This window comes from Haemaphysalis longicornis, unplaced genomic scaffold, assembly GCF_048455015.1.
Source record: "Haemaphysalis longicornis isolate Haplotype H1 unplaced genomic scaffold, Haemaphysalis longicornis Haplotype H1 scaffold_7, whole genome shotgun sequence".
Classification (NCBI taxonomy): domain Eukaryota; kingdom Metazoa; phylum Arthropoda; class Arachnida; order Ixodida; family Ixodidae; genus Haemaphysalis; species Haemaphysalis longicornis.
The window spans coordinates 84,324,889-84,344,000 of record NW_027526422.1 but is presented as its reverse complement, the minus strand read 5'-3'; the positions used below and the strand labels follow the sequence as shown (position 1 = coordinate 84,344,000).

General features: G+C 47.3%; 1 protein-coding gene across 1 annotated transcript in view; it reads left to right on the top strand.

Moving 5' to 3' along the window:
- The first annotated feature begins 3,600 nt into the window (after positions 1–3,600).
- Positions 3,601–19,112, top strand: part of LOC144146023 (calpain-A-like) — a 47,802-nt gene continuing 32,290 nt past the window's right edge. The window contains exons 1-4 of the mRNA XM_077677939.1: positions 3,601–4,030; positions 14,986–15,165; positions 15,883–15,952; positions 18,300–18,561. Of these exons, the coding sequence (XP_077534065.1) occupies positions 3,995–4,030; positions 14,986–15,165; positions 15,883–15,952; positions 18,300–18,561 (548 nt within the window). The 5' untranslated portion in view covers positions 3,601–3,994. The remainder of the gene's footprint in view (positions 4,031–14,985; positions 15,166–15,882; positions 15,953–18,299; positions 18,562–19,112) is intronic.

The window sequence follows — 19,112 nt, the reverse complement described above, 5'->3', positions numbered from 1 at the left end:
TCTGCACAACGTGAAATGTGTGACAGAGGATAGCGGATTGTTTCTTTGGAACCTTCGAGTGAATGTGGCTTGCACTCTTGTGTCGTCACCAGGGGTAAGGAGGTGTAGGGTAGGCGGATGCTTGTCTTGGGAACAATCCATCTTCTTGATTTCTCTTTTTAAACCTCGTGTCGAAAATCCAGGGCATGGGCGCAATTATGAGTTCGATTTCAAAGGCAGAAAGAAGAAAGTGGTGCTTCGAACTGGGGACTGTGACTGGTCTCCAGGACTTTCCAGCTGACAAAAGCATTTTATTATTTTTTTGTCTGCGCTAAACGAGTCTTCGTGCGTACACGCAAATAAATCTGAGGATAGGCTGGAAATCGCTAAATGCTGTACACGCATAAAAATACTATTTCAAATCCAGGAAATGAATAATATTATCTCTCGGCCACTGAAAGGTAAATATAAAGTCGTCGTAAAGTTTTGTGTAACCGCTGAGGACGTCCCAGCAATGCCATGCACACTCTAATCCAGAGCCTTGTTTACGGCAACAAAATAATCGCCAAAATTCCCAATGCAGTCGAACCTCGTTATAACTAAAACGGATATAGCGAATAATCGGCTATAGCAAACTAAATACGAACTTTGGTCGTCATGGTTCATTTCAGTGACATTTATTATTTTTATAACGAAATCAAAACCGCGAGAACCGTGTGATATCGGCTATAAGGAAGAAATATTTGGTTCGCGCGATGCTCGAAACTCGAAAGCTAGCATAAAAAAAAAAAGCAGAATAAAAAAGCACAAGATAACACATCAATGTTTTTATAGTTTGTAAAGCTACAAAATTATAAAAGGCCTTTTGTGCGCGAACACTATGAAAAACATCATCCTGCATTACCGTAAAAATCCGCCCATCGAAGATCACATCCTTTTTCAAACAAATAAGAACGCTGGCCTGTTGTGTCAAATAAACGTTGTTCTGTTGTCATTTCACGCTGTCATGTGCCGGTCCCTTTAGTTTGAAATGCCACCAGAAGACAGGTAAGGATCACCTCGTTCATAGCGGGCTTTGGGACTAGAATAATGCGTTCTGGTATCTAGGATTTTTGTGCGAGCCACATTGCTGACTTATTATGCCGATTTTTACCTCTCCTGTTACAACCAATATCAGATATAACGAACTAATTTGGCGCATTAATACTACTTCGTTATAACGAAGTGCGACAGTAGTGAAAAAGTCACATCTTCATTTAGGCGCGAAAAGGTTTGTGGCAACGGTTACGGTGGTTTTTCGACACCTGAATTTCGGATATCGTGTACGATAGCCTGCCGCGCACGGGTCTCTTATAAGTTCTCACGTTCGACAAATTTATCTACCAAAGAGTTGGTGACTGCAGCACCGTAGCTCCTGGCATTCCTCGCACTGCGAAGAAAGGAAACAGTGCTAAATTTGACGAGACAAACGACGAAGACGACGACAACCTCGGCGCTGTGTTTGTCAACTTCTTCGCCTCTTGTCTCGTCAAGTTTTGCGCTGCTCCTGTCCTTTGCCCCATGAACTCACTTGCACAAACATCCAACCTCGCAATCCTCGCTGTGTTCACAAATAAAGTAGAGATAGCGTTTGTGGCGCGGCCGTCGCAAAGTTGCTGTCCACCACAGCCGTGACTTCAAACTTGCATTATACGAAAACCGCGAGAATTCGGCCGTCTAAATTTTAATGCTAATTTTTGCGAACAAAACTTGTTCAGCGTCTAACATCCTTCCCCAGGAACACGTTCCGTTGAAACTTACCATAGGGCTCTTGATGTGCGAGCTCGCTGCACGAGTACAGCCGAATATCTTAAACAAGCAGTTCGTTGCACTCGGGCATCCCGCCAAAATTGTTTCATGAACTGCTAATAATTAAGTCAATGGCTAATTAAATCTTTGACTAAGGTTAATATAATGGTTTCGCTACCTGGAAGCAAACTAATATAATGGTTCCGTAACCTTCCCGTTAACTAATGCTTACCTAACAGTCAGTAAAAGCTATGGTTAACTAATACGAACCCGAGAGAAAACCGATATAGTGTACGCTGTGCGACATTTAAGATAAGAGAATCTGAATAAAGAGAAGCAGACGAATATTTTTACGTTTAATGACGTCGCCCTTTCCCGATTCAGCTACTGCTACGACTATAGCTAGTTAGTGGCATGCTGGATTGTACAAATCCTAAAAACAGTGAACCTGTCGTTAAAAAATAACTTTGGGTAAAATAAAGCACCATGCGTTAAAGAATCTTTCCATTTGGGCAGCACAAAACACCCATGCACAGTGAATGTTGTCCTTTAAGTCGTTTATTTTGCACTGAAGGCACCCCGAAATGCTCGTATTTCAATGAGGATAGCTTCATACCCATTCCGTAGTAGTTAAGGGCTATCTAAAAGCAAAGGCGAGCTTATTTTACGCTTAATTTATTTCCGATTAAGAGACATTAAATTCCATCCTTGTTAATTTAACGCTTGAATTATAATAGTTAATTTACGTTCTGCTTGCGGTCATCGCTCTATCAAAGGCATCACAGTCATCACTATATATACATGCTATCTTCTAAATTGCCGAAGCGGGCCGTCTATTCCGTCTGTCTGTCCATCCACGTGTTTGTATGTATGTATGTATGTATGTATGTATGTATGTATGTATGTATGTATGTATGTATGTATGTATGTATGTATGTATGTATGTATGTATGTATGTATGTATGTATGTATGTATGTATGTATGCGTGCATGCATGCATGCATGTACGTAATCCCTCTGTAACTGTCATCTAAGATGTCGCAAAAGGGTAATGCTTGCGCTGGCGTTCAAACACGAAAGCATTCGGCGGAGCTGTTTTTCCAAGTCTGGTGACCTATTTTTCACTCGTAACATGAATCTCGCCTGATAACGAATCTCGAGAAGCGTGGTTAAGTATATCGGTTTTCTGGCGCCGTCACAACTCAGAAATGGATCCCCACGCCTACTCCAGGACAGAAAAATAAAAAAAAGGTTGTGGTATACGGTGCAGGGGTTGTTGTCACTCAAGAGTGATAGGGTGCGCAATTAACCACTTGCTAAAGTGCTTGCGGGCGATCGCCTCTGTTGCACAACTTCCATGCACTTCGGGGGGGGGGGGGGTCAGTTTTTCGCTGACTCCGCGTTTCTTCGAGGAGCCATCCCGAGGGCGGACGAATGGAAAGCAGTTTGTGTTATCAGCTATATATTTCACCCGCAACCACGCGTCCAAATATATACGGACGAATCGGCGCCAACCCGCGGTCAAGGGCGGAGTCGCAGCCGAGCTCGCAACCAGCGCTGGCGCCGTCGTTCTTTATTTTGTACCATTTATTCCCTGCAAATGGCTTAGCTGTCGCCCGCAGGCGGAAAATAAAGTAGGAGAGGATTCCGGCTAATGTGAATCCTGGGGCCAATACCCGACGGGGCTGCTAACGGAGTCGCGTATATGTCAAGTGGGTGAATTAGCCCTTGCAGCACAAACCGATAGCGTGCGAGGCGCGCTCGGAACTGAGCTGCAGCAAAACAGATATTTCCTCCTCTCCCTCGCTCGCGCAGCGAAGTCGCGTCTCGCCGGCGTTGTCGGTCACTGTGCCCGCCGCTTCCGAGCACTCGCGATCAGTTATCCGTGAAAGCCTCCACGCATGACAGACAATTAGCGTCAAAACAATCCTCGGCTGGCTTTGAGGACACAAACGTCGTGTAGAGATAAAAAGAAGAAAAAGGGCGGTGAACGCCGTCGTAGCGCTTTAAGCGACTCTCGAGTGCCTGGAGGTGCGGTGACGAGAGGACAGCGGGAGGTTATTTTAATCGCCCCGCGTTACCGTTCGGCATTGTTGGAAGCGCGCGGCTCGAGTCAGGACCGCCGGCAGCGTCGTCAACAGTCGGTCCCGTGGCGTTGTCCTCGAGTCAGAAGTCTCTCCGAGAGCAGCCGCGCGGCCACGTACTTTGGTGGTAAACAGAAGCAGCCATGGCGGAGCACGGCACCAAGGATAGGACGTACAAGGTAAACCAGCCAATCACGTTATCTCTGATTTCATTCTTGGTTACTATAGCAGTGATTAGTTATTTATGAGTAAATGGAGGGATTTATCAACGATTAAATTGGAATCTGTTCGCAGCATATACCAGCCCGCTACTTGGAGCAAGCCGAAGCAGAGAAATAAAATTAGTACGTAACGAGCACCGTTAAAAAAAAAAAACGATGACAAGAAAATGGCATTTCATGCGTTTAATTGCGATCTCCCGGCCTAACGAATAATAGATACCCATGCGCTGCCAATTAATCTCATTTATTTCTCAAAGGCGTGGTGCTTCGGAAGCACCCTCTATATATGGCGATTTATTTTGCCAATTCCTAACTACTTGGCTCGGACACGCGAGGTCCGGCATTTGCCCAACTTTGCGGTGAACACGTGTACAGTTACGTACAAATGAGATGCGAACACGAAAAGATGAACCAGAACACGCAAAATTGGAAAATAAGGTTCGCGGCATTGGCATACTTCGAAAGCCACATTTTTCATCTTTATTACTATAAGTAAGCTTCGCGTAAACTTGTTCCGCATGGAAAGGAATCGCGCTGTTTGTGTGTTTATGTTCATATTTTCGTGGTCGCGTTTCATTTGTCCATGACTGTACGTGCCGTCTAATAGCGCACTATTAAAGCGACGCTTCAGTGTTCTGACTGATGGCGTCTGTAACACGAAAACGCCGAAATGAAAGAAAAAAACGACATGGCGTGTCTCTGATATCGTATTGGGGACGATTAGGCGGAGCGAATCGCCGGCAGTTATGCAAGGCTAAGTCCGCCTCATCCAACAATACATGCTACTATGACTACTACTACTACTACTACTACTACTACTACTACTACTACTACTACTACTACTACTACTACTACTACTACTACTACTACTACTATTACTACTACTACTCTTCCGGTGGTCGGAATCAAAGATGAGTCCCTCACGTTATGAATCCGGTGTCTATCCGACTATTCCATTTTGACGTGGTGGAAGCGGTTTGGAAAACTTGGACGGCAACCAAAGAATCCGCCACGAGAATGCTTCGCGTTCAACCATCTTTGATCGTAGGGTTTAACGCGCCGACGCAACGCAGGCGATGAGGCGAGTCGTATACGTGGAGGGCTCCGGATTAATTTTGACCACCTGATTCAACCATCATCGTCGTTTGACCGAGGGGTGCATGATTTTATACTGAGTCGCCTCTCTTGGATCCTGAAATGTTATTCAAGAAGAAGACAAAATAATTTGACTTGGAGTGGGAACATCTTGACATCGTGAGGAATGGTACGAGCGACATCACCACATTTTTGTCCAGCGTGTTCGCCATACTAGCTTCAGTTGATTTTCGCATTATGAGGAGTAAAATAAGTTACGTTTTAATGCAACGGCTGCAACCCGTCATGCATACGCTTTCTGTAAGCGTTCTCACTGTCGCTCGAACAAGTTTGGAGATAAAAATTGCAGGCTCCCTCAAATGGGAATTGTCCAAAATATGCTTAAGCCACTCCGCTATACACTTAGGCCCTTTAAAGTCAGATTTACTGCTGAATACGCGTACATTGCTGAAACAACATTGTTTCAGTCGTCATATAAATCTTCATATAAAATGAAGGCCTGTTTCTAAACGCCTTCATAAGACTTCGTGTATATCTATAAGGAGCACTAAACCAAGCCCCTTCAAAGTAGGCTTCAGGGCTCTACGCGAATGTATTGCTGGGAATACATTTTAAGGGAATATAATGCGCTAGGTATCAACGTATGAAGGTCCTCTCGCCTTTTATATTAATATCATTTTCATGTTTTGCGAAAGTGTGGCACATTAAGCGTCACAGACGGACAGATGGACAGCCTCGTTGAGTCCACATAAGCACCTGATCCCTAGAGAAGGCAAGCGTAGCAGGGGACGGCAGAAAGTTAGATGGGCAGATGAGATCAAGAAGTTTGCAGGGATAAATTGGTCGCAGTTAGCGCAGAACCGGGGTAGTTGGAGATTATTGGGAGAGGCCTTTGCCCTGCAGTGGGCGTAGAGAGGCTGGTGGTGATGAAGCCCCGGATACATGGAGTCGACGAGGGAGGGTCGAGCCGAATGACGGGTTCACCTTACCTCGACCCCTTCCGCGTGTACATGAACTCAATCCAAAGAATCGAGGTTAGGGGACCGAACGGGCTTCATAAAAGGAACTATGCAGCTCCTCAGGGCCCGCCGACAAAGCCCGACGGGCGGGTCAATCTACCACTTGTCTGACGGTCGAACGGACTCGCCCCGGCGGCTTTTCGACTCACTCCACCGGCTTATACATGGGTGGGTCGAGCAATAAAAACAAAAAAGAAAACTGTTTTTCTCGACTCAACACTCCCTCGTCGAGCCCATGTAATGGGGCTATAGGAACGCTTAAGCATCTAAAATCAATTGGTCTCTCTTTTTTTTTTGTTTGCCTTCTCAGAGCAATTCTAAGCAGCTCCAAACAGCCCAAAACTGCTCCCGCCATAGACGTTCTATGGGAAAATAAAATACGGAGCTGCCTGGAGCTGCTCAGAACTGCTCTGAGCAGGCAAAAAAAAAAAAAGAGACTAAATGACAATCTGTTGCAGATTTCTTGAAGGTGCGTAACCTAGGATCCGTTTTTAAAGTTCTGTTGTGACGACACATTAGTTTGCTTTAGACGCTTCTTAGGTACACTTTCACTTGTCTTCATTCTCCTTCGCCCGGTGCGCCGTCACAAGGACTCAAACCCCCCTTGCCACCACACAAAGACATCATTTTGCACCCGGCGCGCTTTCATTCCGTGGGCCGCATCACCGGCGATCTGCCGGTGACGTCATTGTTACCCCCGCCGCAGGAGCGGCACCCTGCTCTGGAGGCTCCGCCCATATCGACAAACAGATCCGGCGCGTTTGAAGCTCCTATGCTCACGCATATATAACGCAAACCGCGAATGCAGCGGAGAACGTGATGCGCTCAATTAAAGCTGTGTTCGTGCTCTGCTGACCCCTTCAGCTTTCATTAAAGGTTTTCTCTCTATGATGCTCCCGTTCTTGTTAGCGTTCCCCTTCTGTCATGCATAGTTTGCCCTTCACGTTTACGTCCGCGATCCGAATACCACCCACGTTCTCGATATTGTCCTTCTTCGGATAGAGGCAGAACTAGCGTCAGTTCAGGAGCTCCTATATATAACAGTAAAACCGCTATATCTTTCCACCACAGGGAACTGGTTTTGCAAAGCGGCATGAAGCCATTACGCGGATATGAACGCCCGTGTTCTGTCATTCGCAGTCGCTCCAGCGCTGCTTGCTTTTTTGCAGTAACAACACCGGCTGCGAGCTTATAGTGTCAGTTTACACGCTATGACCAGTAAACGGGCAATTGAATAACAAGCAGCAGCCGCAGACACTTGAGCGTTTGCTTATTTTTCACTGCAACTGAAATCTGTCGCTGGAATATTACATTTATTTAGTCCGCGCTTATACCGCCTGCGTTTCTGTTTGTGTCTCGTTTTCTTTTTTCGGCGTACACGACCCTATCGCAAATGCTAATGAAGTGTGCGCGACCAACTAGCCCAATCACAACGCCTAACCTTCTATCACCTTTTTGGGGCTAATTTGAAACTTCTTTACTGGTGAGCATTGAGTACTCATCTGCCTGAGCATCAAAATTATCAATGTCGAAGAAACACAATGGCTCCTGGTTTCGTGCGCCAACTCCACTTCACGCTTTTTTTTCTCTGGGCGACTACGGTATTATATTAATGGAAAAATAATAAACGACCAATTGAGCGAAAACGTCTGCCTCGACGTCGGCGTTGGCGTCTCCTTGGGAGGCGTTCCATTATGCGACGCATCCCAAAGCGCGCGTTTAAACTCGGTAGCAGCAAGTGGCCGTTCATGCCAGTACACCGCAGATAGAGGGACCAGAAGAATGCAGCCAAACGAGCGAACACACGAGCAGTAAAAGTCCCCGTCATCATCAACCCTTCCAATAAATGGCGCCAGGAACGAGTAGCGGCGCAACAGGTAGAAGGGAGATCGAGAAAGCGTCCAGGCGCATAGAGTGCGCAAGGCACCTCAGGTGTTCAACTGGACATTCATTGGTTCGCGTTCACAATCCATTGGCAGGACTTAAAGGGACCCTGCAACACTTTTGATAAAGACTTTCCCTCTTTCCTTCGCGTCTGGAAGCACTGCGAAAGCTACAGTTATCGCGACCACGGAGTGGCACTGCGTGATTTGCTCGTCGCGCCGGATACGCTTTGCGTTTGTGCTTCGTTTTTGTGGCCTCATTTTTAAAGTTGCTATCGAAAAGCGTTCACTGCTGCAACTTAAGGAAAACCGGCCAACAGCCGCTGCTTGGCCTGAGTGACGTAATTCGGTCCGTCGAAGAACGTCAAGACCGAGAAAGGGAGAAAAATCTTTTAAAAGAGTTTCCAGGTTATCTGATGGTCATGGAGCAGTAATTTTTGGGTGAGGTACTTTGCGACCCCGTAATCTAAGTACTGGGTGTGTTGGGTGACTACGTTCTGCAAGCATTTAAGATTTCAAAAAAAGATGAAAAGAAGTGTTGCAGGGACCCTTTAAGTGCCCTCGGATTTTTTTTTTTTTACTACGCCAGGTCTTCAAATACGTCTCTGATGAATGAAAAAGCAGCCTGACCACCTGTTTTCCGCGTTTTACATTATTCCGGCCCAAAACACGAGAGCTAGGAAAAACAAACCCCTTGAAACTACTTCAGATCCGCTACACTTTGTGTTTTTCGACAAACCTGAACCTCAATAATAGTTTCTGTCTGTCTGTCTGTCTGTCTGTCTGTCTCTCTCTCTCTCTCTCTCTCTCTCTCTCTCTCTCTCTCTCTCTCTCTCTCTCTCTCTCTCTCTCTCTCGAAGAAATCCGCTGTTGTCGACGTGACATACAGGCCGGTGCTTTGTTGGAAGTCAACGCTCCGTTGTCGTGTTTAGCCTCAGAGGATAAACTATTCGAAAGGGCGAGCTTCCTTTTTCCAAGAATGCCCCAACACAGGGCTGCCGTTACAAAGGCCCCGAGAGATTTATTATAGGCCCACTGTGCTATGCCGGCACGGGGCCTCTTTAAAAAGAAGGGTTGGGGACGAGTGGAGGACGGCGTGTGCATCGAGGCAACAAAGCTCAGCGAGCCGTGACTGCAGGCTAGTGAACCAAGTACGCTGCTCGGCGCGGCTTTTTGGGTGGCGGCCAGGGAATACGGAGGGAGGGGAAGGCGTTGGCCTCTCATGTTCGGCTCTTGTCACTCTTGTTTTCCCTGCAATGCGGGAGCCGGGGTACAACACTCGCGCGGTGTCGGGTCTCGGTTTGGTCTCGGCGCCAGATCAGAGGGAATGCCGGTTCGGAGGAGGGTGAAAAGGGGGAGCTTCACGTTCTAACGCACCGTTTACAACGTTACGGAAAGAATCCCCCGCCGTTGTCTGCTGTGCTTCCTGTTACTTTGTGGCTATCCTTTCCTTTTTTTCTTTCTTTTTTTTTTTTTGCGCTGAACGTTAAGAGCAGGAGTCAAGTTTCCTTGCTTAGTATACGCCGCGCTGTTTGACCTGGCCGGAAACTCCTTGAAGACCTTCACAAAAGTGTAAAGTGAAAAAGTTTGCCATCCCTTAATAAAGGATGTTGAGAGAAGATCAAAAGCCAAAAGTGCGTTCGACCTTCACTTAAAGTAGATCAAATACATCGAAAAGCTTCAAAAACCACCCAAATCGAAAACGAAGAACGAACTCATGCGACAATTTTTCGCGGTTCGCGCACTAAGTAAACGCATCTACGAACGATCTGAATGTATGCAGATACGTGGTATACGAGACAAAGGTATGCTATATTGTACCCATGATTAATGATGGATGCATGTTTTGTCTCTCTTATTCAGAATCATTCCTTTTTCGCAGTTTCCAAATAACCATTTTGACACAATGCAAGCCCGGTTTTACGCCCGCGCCGCGCGTGTCCAAAGAGTTGGTCGTGGTCCAAAGATGTTATCGGAGTTACACGTTCGACCAACCGGTCTATGGAGAAAAGCATCAGTTTTTACCAGCAGAGCTACTTTTGGTTGCGCCGTCAATGAACAGAAAAAAATACCAAGGAAATGCCGAGCGCACGTGAGCGTGCGTCTTATGATGTTCCTTGTAAATGGCACGCACCCACGTGGAGTATTGGCCAGGATTCGGGCGTATGGAAGGCTAAGGCGCCCGCTACACAAAACTGTAGATTAGAATTCTTGAGCATCTGAATGAAGAAGGAGCATATCATGACAAGCGAGAATTGGTTTCGCTCTCAATGATTAGAACGCGCACGCCACCTGTAGTCTGCTTCTGACGTCACATGTCACACTAATAATGCCGAGGCTTCGCTAGTTGGTACCGCCGCCAAGCGGATCCCTCTATTTTAAAGAAGCTCCTTCAACAAGGAAACGCTTCTTTCTTGGGACATTTGGACGGGCAGAACTCTCTCTCTGACGCTGTCCCGCGCACATGGGGGGCGGGGCGACCAAAGAAGATCCGGGCTCCAAAAGACGAGGCGGCTCATGTAATTTAATCGGCGGCGACGAGCCGAGGACCCCGAACGGGTGCGTGCAAGTGTGCGTTTGAGCAAACAGCGTCGCCGACAAAGCGGGCGTTGAGTTTAGCTAAGTGAGATGAACGCAGCTCTGCTGTTGTGCAAGCTGGCTTAGATTTTTTTTTTTTTGACAGAACGCGATTGGTCCCACCAGAGTCCGTCAAAGCATTGACGGACTCTGGTCCCACTAAGAAAGCTTTTACTTTAAAAACAACATCCACTTCGATGGGCGTGTGCTCCTTTGAGGTGAAGCGATAAAATCTTAAGCCACTGTCTGTCTTTTGCGAAACCACCATGTGACTTGTTGGCGCTAGATCAAGCTTTGGCCTCAATATCGGTGCCCACACCGCTGAAACTCATTCTCCCCCATATCGCATTGTTGGGCAGTTTTCGAAGGCGCGTATGACCGCCCCACTTATCTCCCTCCGACACCGCGGTCCAGTGTCACTCTATCTCGCACAAGCACTTGAGCGTTCCCTCAACGCATCCACTACGCCCCGCCGCCACAGTCGTGATTTATTGTTCCTTTCTTGTTCGCCAGCGTCCCCAAGGTCAAAACTCGAGCTTACCTGTTCAGGTACTTGCACCCCAGGGAAAGCCTGTAGGCTATCAGGCCTTTTATGTTTTTGGCCGCATGGGACGTCACTGAAAGGTTAGAGAGTCCACTTGTACAGCGTTTAGGGGAGGCGAATTTCTGTAAAATGCAAGACAAAATTATAGAAAGCGGCCGGGTGAAGTACCCACTACATCCGTAGGTACCGCCAATGCTCCAGCAAGGCCCCTATTTATTGGTTTAACGCAGATATATTTATTCGGCCAAATTTTGCGTTGAGTGATTGCACAATAAACAGAAAATAGAGCAACGATAACGGGCACAACACCCCTAGGTGACTCCGTAGATGCAGTTGGTACTCAGGCCAAAGTTGCGGCATTGCACGTGGGTTATTTGTAACCACGACAGCCATACGCCTGCACGAATGTAACCAGAGGTTAGCAGCACAGTTCTTTCACATTTTTGTAAAGTCGTAATCTGAAATATTCACACGCAAAAGCATATATAATAAAAACGTGCACGTTGGCACGTCACGTCTGTGCATAAAAACAAAAAACGACATAAAAAAATAGGAGCCACTGTAAACTTTAAAAGATTCTTACCAGATTCTGACCTGCATACCTAAAATAAAGCAAAGGCATAAAGCGCTGTAATGAAAATTAGGCAAAAGAACATTGAAACGAACTTAGGACGCCGTTTATACGCCGCATCACATAGTACGGAAATACGAAATCTGTTAGTTTAAATAAAACGTGCATTATTTATGTACAACACAATATTATTGATAATAGAGACTGGGCATTAAACGAAAACGCGAGTTCAGTACCATTAACGGGACATAACAAGCATCAGCATATCTGAACACTCATGCGGGAGGTCGACCTAGAGCGAAACGGAAGGGCGATATGCTCGGCCGTGCCGGAAGTGCGCCGCGACTGAGTAATTCGTTAGACCGACACGCACTTTCTCATCGTATAAACAAATCGGACCAAGGGTATTTGAATCGGCATACGCTTTGTGTCAGAAGAATTGCGCTTCCATTTCTCTATCGGAGACGAATTGGGAAAGCGCTACTACTGGAGCGGCGCGGGCTAGTGCATGTTCGCAGGCAGCGCAATGAGAGGCAATGCCTGGTCCTTGCAAAGCCTGGAACCAGAGTCTAGAAACAGCCACCATATTTACTAATTATTCTGATAATTACGCCTCAATGCGAAGAATCAATTCAAGGAGATGAAGTGTGTGCAAGCCCGTTTAATTAGACGGTGTGTCCACTACGGTTCATCTCGTCTGGACGTGCCCCACCAACCCTCCACCACCCATCCCCTACCCTTGAGCAGTGGAAGTGCGCGTTGCAGAGCTGCCAACTCGAAGACCAGGAGGCCCTGATCTCTCGGGCGAGGATGGCAGCCGCGGCACACGGCCTACCGGAACAGGATGGCCGCCCACAGTTCCTAACTCTTTTTCTCCCCTACCCCGTCCCTCTTGTTTCAATACACGTTCTCTCTCTCTCTCTCTCTCTCTCTCTCTCTCTCTCTCTCTCTCTCTCTCTCTCTCTCTCTCTCTCTCTCTCTCTCTGTCTCTTAAAGCAAAGCTTTCTACCTCTACCAGCCAACGGTTCTTTCGCGGCGTGACGGACAATAAACTCCCAACGCAGCGGAGGCGGCAGCGGGGGGGAGGGGGGGTGGCACTCAGGCAGCACACTGTAGATGGCGCGACGAATTTACCCAGCGTTCCCCGTGCGGAGGTGCCTGCTAGCCGGCGAGTGCGTCGGCGGCCCGGCTTTGTCGTGTGCTTTAGCAACGGTTGTTTTGGGCATGTTTTGGCCCAGCTTCGCGTCCATTGCGCGCTTCCTTTGCACGGCTTGATTAACTTGTTCGACAGCACCTCCTGGGTAACCCACACCCGACGGAATTAAGTGGTCGTATGGCAAAGATGCGTTAAGGATTGGTTTTAACGGCGGGAAAACAAAATGTAGAGACCACATACACATAAATATAATTTATTATAAACCACATATCAGCGCGCAGCGACTAGTGGTAACAGTGCTGCCCTAAAAAGCGAAAAACCCAATGAGTTTCCACGTACTGTACTCCGGGCAGTCAACACTTTGCACGACAAATGTCTATGGTGGTGAAACAAGCTACTCCGAAATGAATCCATAAATGTTCACATGTGTTCACAGAAAGAGTTCAGAAACTCTTTGAAAGTCAATACGGCACAATAGCGATGCTCAGGATGTTGTTCCTGGCCACTATGAAACCGGTGGACCAGCGTAACAAGAATGCTTCTTCGCCTGGAACTGCCAACTTATTTTCCAAGTGACTCATAAGGATTGACCGCACACGCCACAGCAGTGGAAACATCGCCCGTTGCGGTCGGGTTCGAAGACACGCGGCACCACGATTTCGCCACAATACAAAAGCCCCAGCACACATCAGGAAGTTCATCAACACGTCATTTGAACGTGTGCTCATTCTAAGTGTAAGACCAAACAACTTGCTTAGCAGAGTCCACATACAAACATCTGGCCGCTAGAGAAAAGCTACCTTTTCCGCACTGCTTGCCCAGAGTGGGACTCCGTTTTCTAAATTGATGAATATCAATTGGGTTGTGTTTTAAGAGGCATTAGAAAAAGCGGAAGGAGCAACTGGTCCTGATAAATAGCGATTATAAGAGTTCCCTCAGCTTTCTCGCAATTCTCAAACTTACTAAACTAACTAGATTAAATGGGAATCACTAAGCTCACATGCCGAATTTTTTCGGAGTATGCGCTTGTGTCGCGCTGTGGTGTAGCTCCTAGCTAGCACATCAGGATGGCTAGGTTCCGCGGTCTCACCCTTCGAAAGACGCTCCTCTCCGTTTTCTTTCTCCCGACTCACGGCCGGGCTATACAGCGGCGGCGTCCGCCGCTCTATCCCGGTAGTGGCCGACGCTGCTGCTGCGTTCGGGACGCCGCCCCCGCGAATTCCAGGTAACGGCAGGCAGGATTCAAGTGACAGTCGTTGTGGGTGTCGTTTAAAGCTTTGCTTTCCGGAGACGTACTTCCCAGCATGGATTGGAGCAAATTTTTTTTCGCATTTACTTTGTTCACGATTCTGACTACGTGCCCGCGTTGCTGCAATACTGGCACTGCGCTTACAGCGCGAAAGAGTGCATCTGTGGTCATACCCACGCAAAAGTAATACATAATTATCTCTCGTCAAAGCGCCACTGAAGGTATATTGGTTTAGAGAGAGAGAGAGAGAGAGAGAGAGAGAGAGAGAGAGAGAGAGAGAGAGAGAGAGAGAGAGAGAGAGAGAGAGAGAGAGAGAGAGAGAGAGAGAGAGATCTAATGAATACTGAAGTGGTTAGCCCCACGAACGACGGAGCTTGCTACTTCATATGGGATTGAACACAGTGAAGGGAAAAAGAAAAAGAAAGGAAGTGGGATATACATAAACAATGAAGGAAGAATAGCCGAAAATGGGACCAACGGGCACAAGATTTGATTCTGCGGCCGGGAATCTGCAGCCCGCGCTCAGCGTAACGCAAAGCCTTGGTCATTGAAGCACAGCGGAGGGCGCGTATTATGCTATCGTTATGAATGATGAGCGTAATATCGTACTCTCGCCGCCGAATATAAGGTAAGAGCCCTATGCAATGGCATTCAATATAACCGGTCAATTCCGCCAATGCATTACTTTAAAGAAGCTACCAATTTGACGCAGGTCTACTAAGGACAGTAGGCAACGCTGACTTCATCATATTCGCTCCTGACACTTTACCGGTCTTAACGGGATCATGACTCCATGCACGTAATTTACCATGCACGCAGTTCGGCGAACGCAACTCCGGCACCAAAACAAAGAGCGGCGAGCCTCAAGACTACGACGCTCTCTTGGAGCGATGCCTGAGGCGCAAAGAGCTCTTCGAGGACCCCGAGTTCCCCTGCGCCAGGGAAACCATCTGGGGTACCAAGAACCCGACCTTCGAGGTCGTCTGGAAGCGCCCAGCGGTAAGTGAGGGCAGCCTCGCTACGCCTCCAGTCCCCAGCACGTTTGTAAAGGAACCATGTGAGGCAGGGGCGTAGCCAGGGCGGGTGTCAGGACATCCCCCGAATTTTTCTAAGCACTGTAGCTCCCCATCCCCCTTCTTTTGGCATTTTTTGCCCCATACTATTTATACACCACATTGATATATTAAAATGTAAAGAGAAAAATGAGAAGAGCGTTGGTTTGTTGAGAAATATGGTTTTTCGGGGTCCTGTACGTACCCATATTTTTATGCAGATATTAAATGCTACGAAACAATTAACCCTTAGGCGTTTAAAAAGCAGGAAAACGAATTTCCTTTCGGCACAAGATCTCTTTCTATGTTTTTTTTTTTTCGCCGGTAGCGTACGAAATTCCTCAAAAAGTATTCCTGTCTACGCCTCTGATGTGAGGTGTGTAACGTCAACTATAGGTAAACCGTCAATCTTACGTGTTATTAGAAATGGATGTGAGTCAAAAGAGTTAGATTGTAGTAACATCTTCACGCTAACAACGTGAAACAAATGTCGAAACTTAGCCGAAGCTACAAAACTTCTGCCGAGTTTTTTTTTCACATGGTAGACATCAATCAGAAATTAGCAAAGCAGAACGGATAAGCTTGGTTATGCCTCGTTTGTTTCCGTAGTTCTTCACGTTTTCGAATAGCTTTTCCTTTCTGTTAAGTACGCTTGCATTTTCAGGAATTCTGCGAGCATCCAGAGTTCTTGACGGATACCTTCAGCCGGTTTGACATCGAGCAGGGAAGTCTCGGTGAGTAACTTCCCCAAGGCTACTGCAATGTCCTAGCTGCCTTGCAGATATGCTAAGTTGTGAAATTTCTTCTACAACTGATTACTTCAGCATACACTGGGGTCAACCCTGGAACAGATCTGTGGGCGGGTACAATACTACACTAAGCATTACGTGCGACGCCGCGTACATTTAGCAAAATACGGCTATGAAACAGTGAAACTTCTTCAGTATGCTTGCTATTTTAATTAAGAGTTCACAGTCAGTCTTTCAACACAATTTTGCCTTCTAGAGAGAGATCCGCTTATTGTCTACATCGTTGTCTAAAGAAGTCGAACCTTGATAGTCCAACCTACGAGAAATAAGCAGAATATAGGACTACTAGAGCCCGTTCGAGAAGCGATATAGCCCGCAATACCATATTTGGGAACACAAGCGCGAGCAGGTCGGCATTACCATACGTTTGTGGGGGCCGAGGTCAATTATATTTGATTCACACCACAAGTACGGCACACACAAATGTGAAAGATCTGAGATAAGGACTTTGAAAAGAAGCTGGTAGGCACGTGAGTGGGCAGTTACGGACTACGCCAATGGGGGTCCGCGGGTATACTGCTTGTAGAGGCGCGTGCAAAATTCTCAAATTAAACAACTCCCGCTGCATTATATTTGAATGCTTCGTTTCGTTTTTCGGTGTTGTAATAGTGCGAATTCGGGACTAGGATCGGGCACTATTTTCGATTCTGCAATGCGGGGTGAAGTCGTGTTTTTCGAGAGCTCTCAGAAATATGGGTTTCATTTTTGCTAGCAAAAACATGATTAAGCAGTGTCGATATTTTCTCAAACACTAAACTTTTCTTGGAAGTAATGTCGGTCAGAGAAGCATCAAGAGAATGAAAAACGAGATTGTCGAAATCGCGCAATCACTGAGATTTGCTCGGGTGATTTTCGTCATTCAACGAGCTCACTCTCGCGTTGCTTGGAGTCGTGGTTTTCGTTTTCTACGTGGCTCTGTGTTTTTTTTTTTCGGCTCTCGCATGCTCACAGGACTGCCGAACAAATCAAAACGTACATTTTTCACGCTAATAAAACGTACTTTTCAAAGTTTAGAGTCCTTACACTGTGAAGATGGAAGGCCAGCGAAGCTGCATTGGTGGATAACTATATATTAGGTTATCTATGGTGACAGTATACAGTAGCCGACCGATTTTTCGGACCTGGAGGGGAGCGAAAAATGGTCCGAATAAAAGAGCAGTCCGAAAACTCAGCAAGTCGCAAAAACGAACTTTGTTTCATTTAAACAGGACTGAAGACGTCGCGAATGGTTCCTTGCCTTGAATTACTCCTTCGTGTGAGAACCTCTGCTTGCATCTCTGCAAGCGTCACGTTTTATTCGTAAACGTTCAACCACAACGCCAAATCGTTGGCAATGTCTTGCGTTGACGGTTTCGGGAGGTCGGGAGTGTCTTCGTCGTAGTCAGAGTCGCTTTGCGGCAGCGCAGCCACTTCGCGCATGATCTCACCGTCCGTTAGCTCCGCGCACAACACTATATTGCTGTCCCCTGCAGAAATCTCTCGAAATATCACGAGAGATAAAAGCTGGTTACCCCGGTGGGAGTCAAGCCAATCATCACGCTAATTCGGATTGGCCGCTACCCGCGTCCAATCCGAAGCTAGCCAGGTGGTTAGGCTTCAAAATGGCGTCGTCCTGGAGTCGCACCGTGGCTCTGTCGCGGAACATTTTGTCCGAAAAATCGAACTTTGGCTTCCTTTTGTCCGAAATATCAGTTGCCCGTGTACATTATTCCTATGGGTCAACTGGCCGTTCCTCGGGAAGGCCCGAAATATCCACCAAGTCCGAATTTTTGCGGTCACAAAAAACGGTCGGCTACTGTATTGATCGAATAAGAGCTCGTGCACATACCTTCCTTAGAATAATTTTAAAATTACCCCTTACAATTTGTTTCTGGATAGCTTCGATAAAGCAAGAAATACAGCCGTTTTCTGCAACCATGAAGAATTTTTAGACGGGCATGTATTGACCTCAGGCGGGATTCTGTGACGTTTACAACTTTACCGTGAACTATAGCTAATTACGACAAGTAAACGAAACTCGGCGTAGTGATAATCGTCTTAGCTGCCAATTTCAGTATAATTTTTTTCGACGTACCTATATAGATTAGACACTATAGCTCTGGAGCGAGCGGGTGCGATACTTTGTCAACGCGACCCGAGAGACGCACGCACTTTTGGTCACGACCTCGCGCCAGGCAGTTTCGCTGCAAAATGGCGGCCTCCACATACAGAGTTACGCCCTATAGCTGGTCGGTTATTCTGAACGAGTCGCTAATAACTGTTCGTCCGCCAGGCAACTGCTGGGTGCTGGCCTCCATGGCGACGCTGACGTTGCACAAGGACCTGTTCAACAACGTCGTGCCCGAGGGCCAGAGCTTCGCCGAGGGGAAGTACGCCGGCATCTTCAAGTTCCGCCTCTGGAAGGCCAACCGGTGGATCGAGATTGTCGTCGACGACCGCCTCCCGTACAGGGAAGACACCGAGGCGCTGGCCTTCACGTCCTCTAGCGCGAGCAATGAGTTCTGGAGCGCGATCCTCGAAAAGGCCTACGCCAAGTGAGTTCGACTCCCTCACATCTGGCTTATCCCGAACACGCGAGTCCGCTGAGCGGAGGCCGAAAAAACCTGAAGAAATTCAGAGAATTGTCTACTAATGCGGAGCATTCTTATGCGGCTTGTGAGTTCTTCACAGCCAAATATGGCTGGGAGTTGCGAAAGAAGCTGAACTATTTCATTCTTTTTAAGGTGTTTCTTGTTTCTTTTCGCCAAAGATGTAAATTTGCATCATTATAGCGACGAAGTTCCTTTACATTGTTAATTATGTATTTTTTTCCCGGAGGTTGCAAGGCGTGCTGCAGAGTTGGTCCGTTTTAAAGACAAAAGTTTCTGCCTCTACCAGCCAAAGGTTCTTTCGCGGCGTGCGGGACAATAAACTCCCAACGCGGTATAGGCGGTGGAGGGGAGGGGCGGCGGTTGCCAGGGGCGGAGGTTGTCACTCGAAGGCACACTGTAGTTGGCGCGACGAATTTACCCAGCGTTCCCCGCGCGGAAGTGCCTGCTCGCCGGTGGCGGTGGCGGCGGCGGTACGGTTTTGTCGTCTGCTTTAG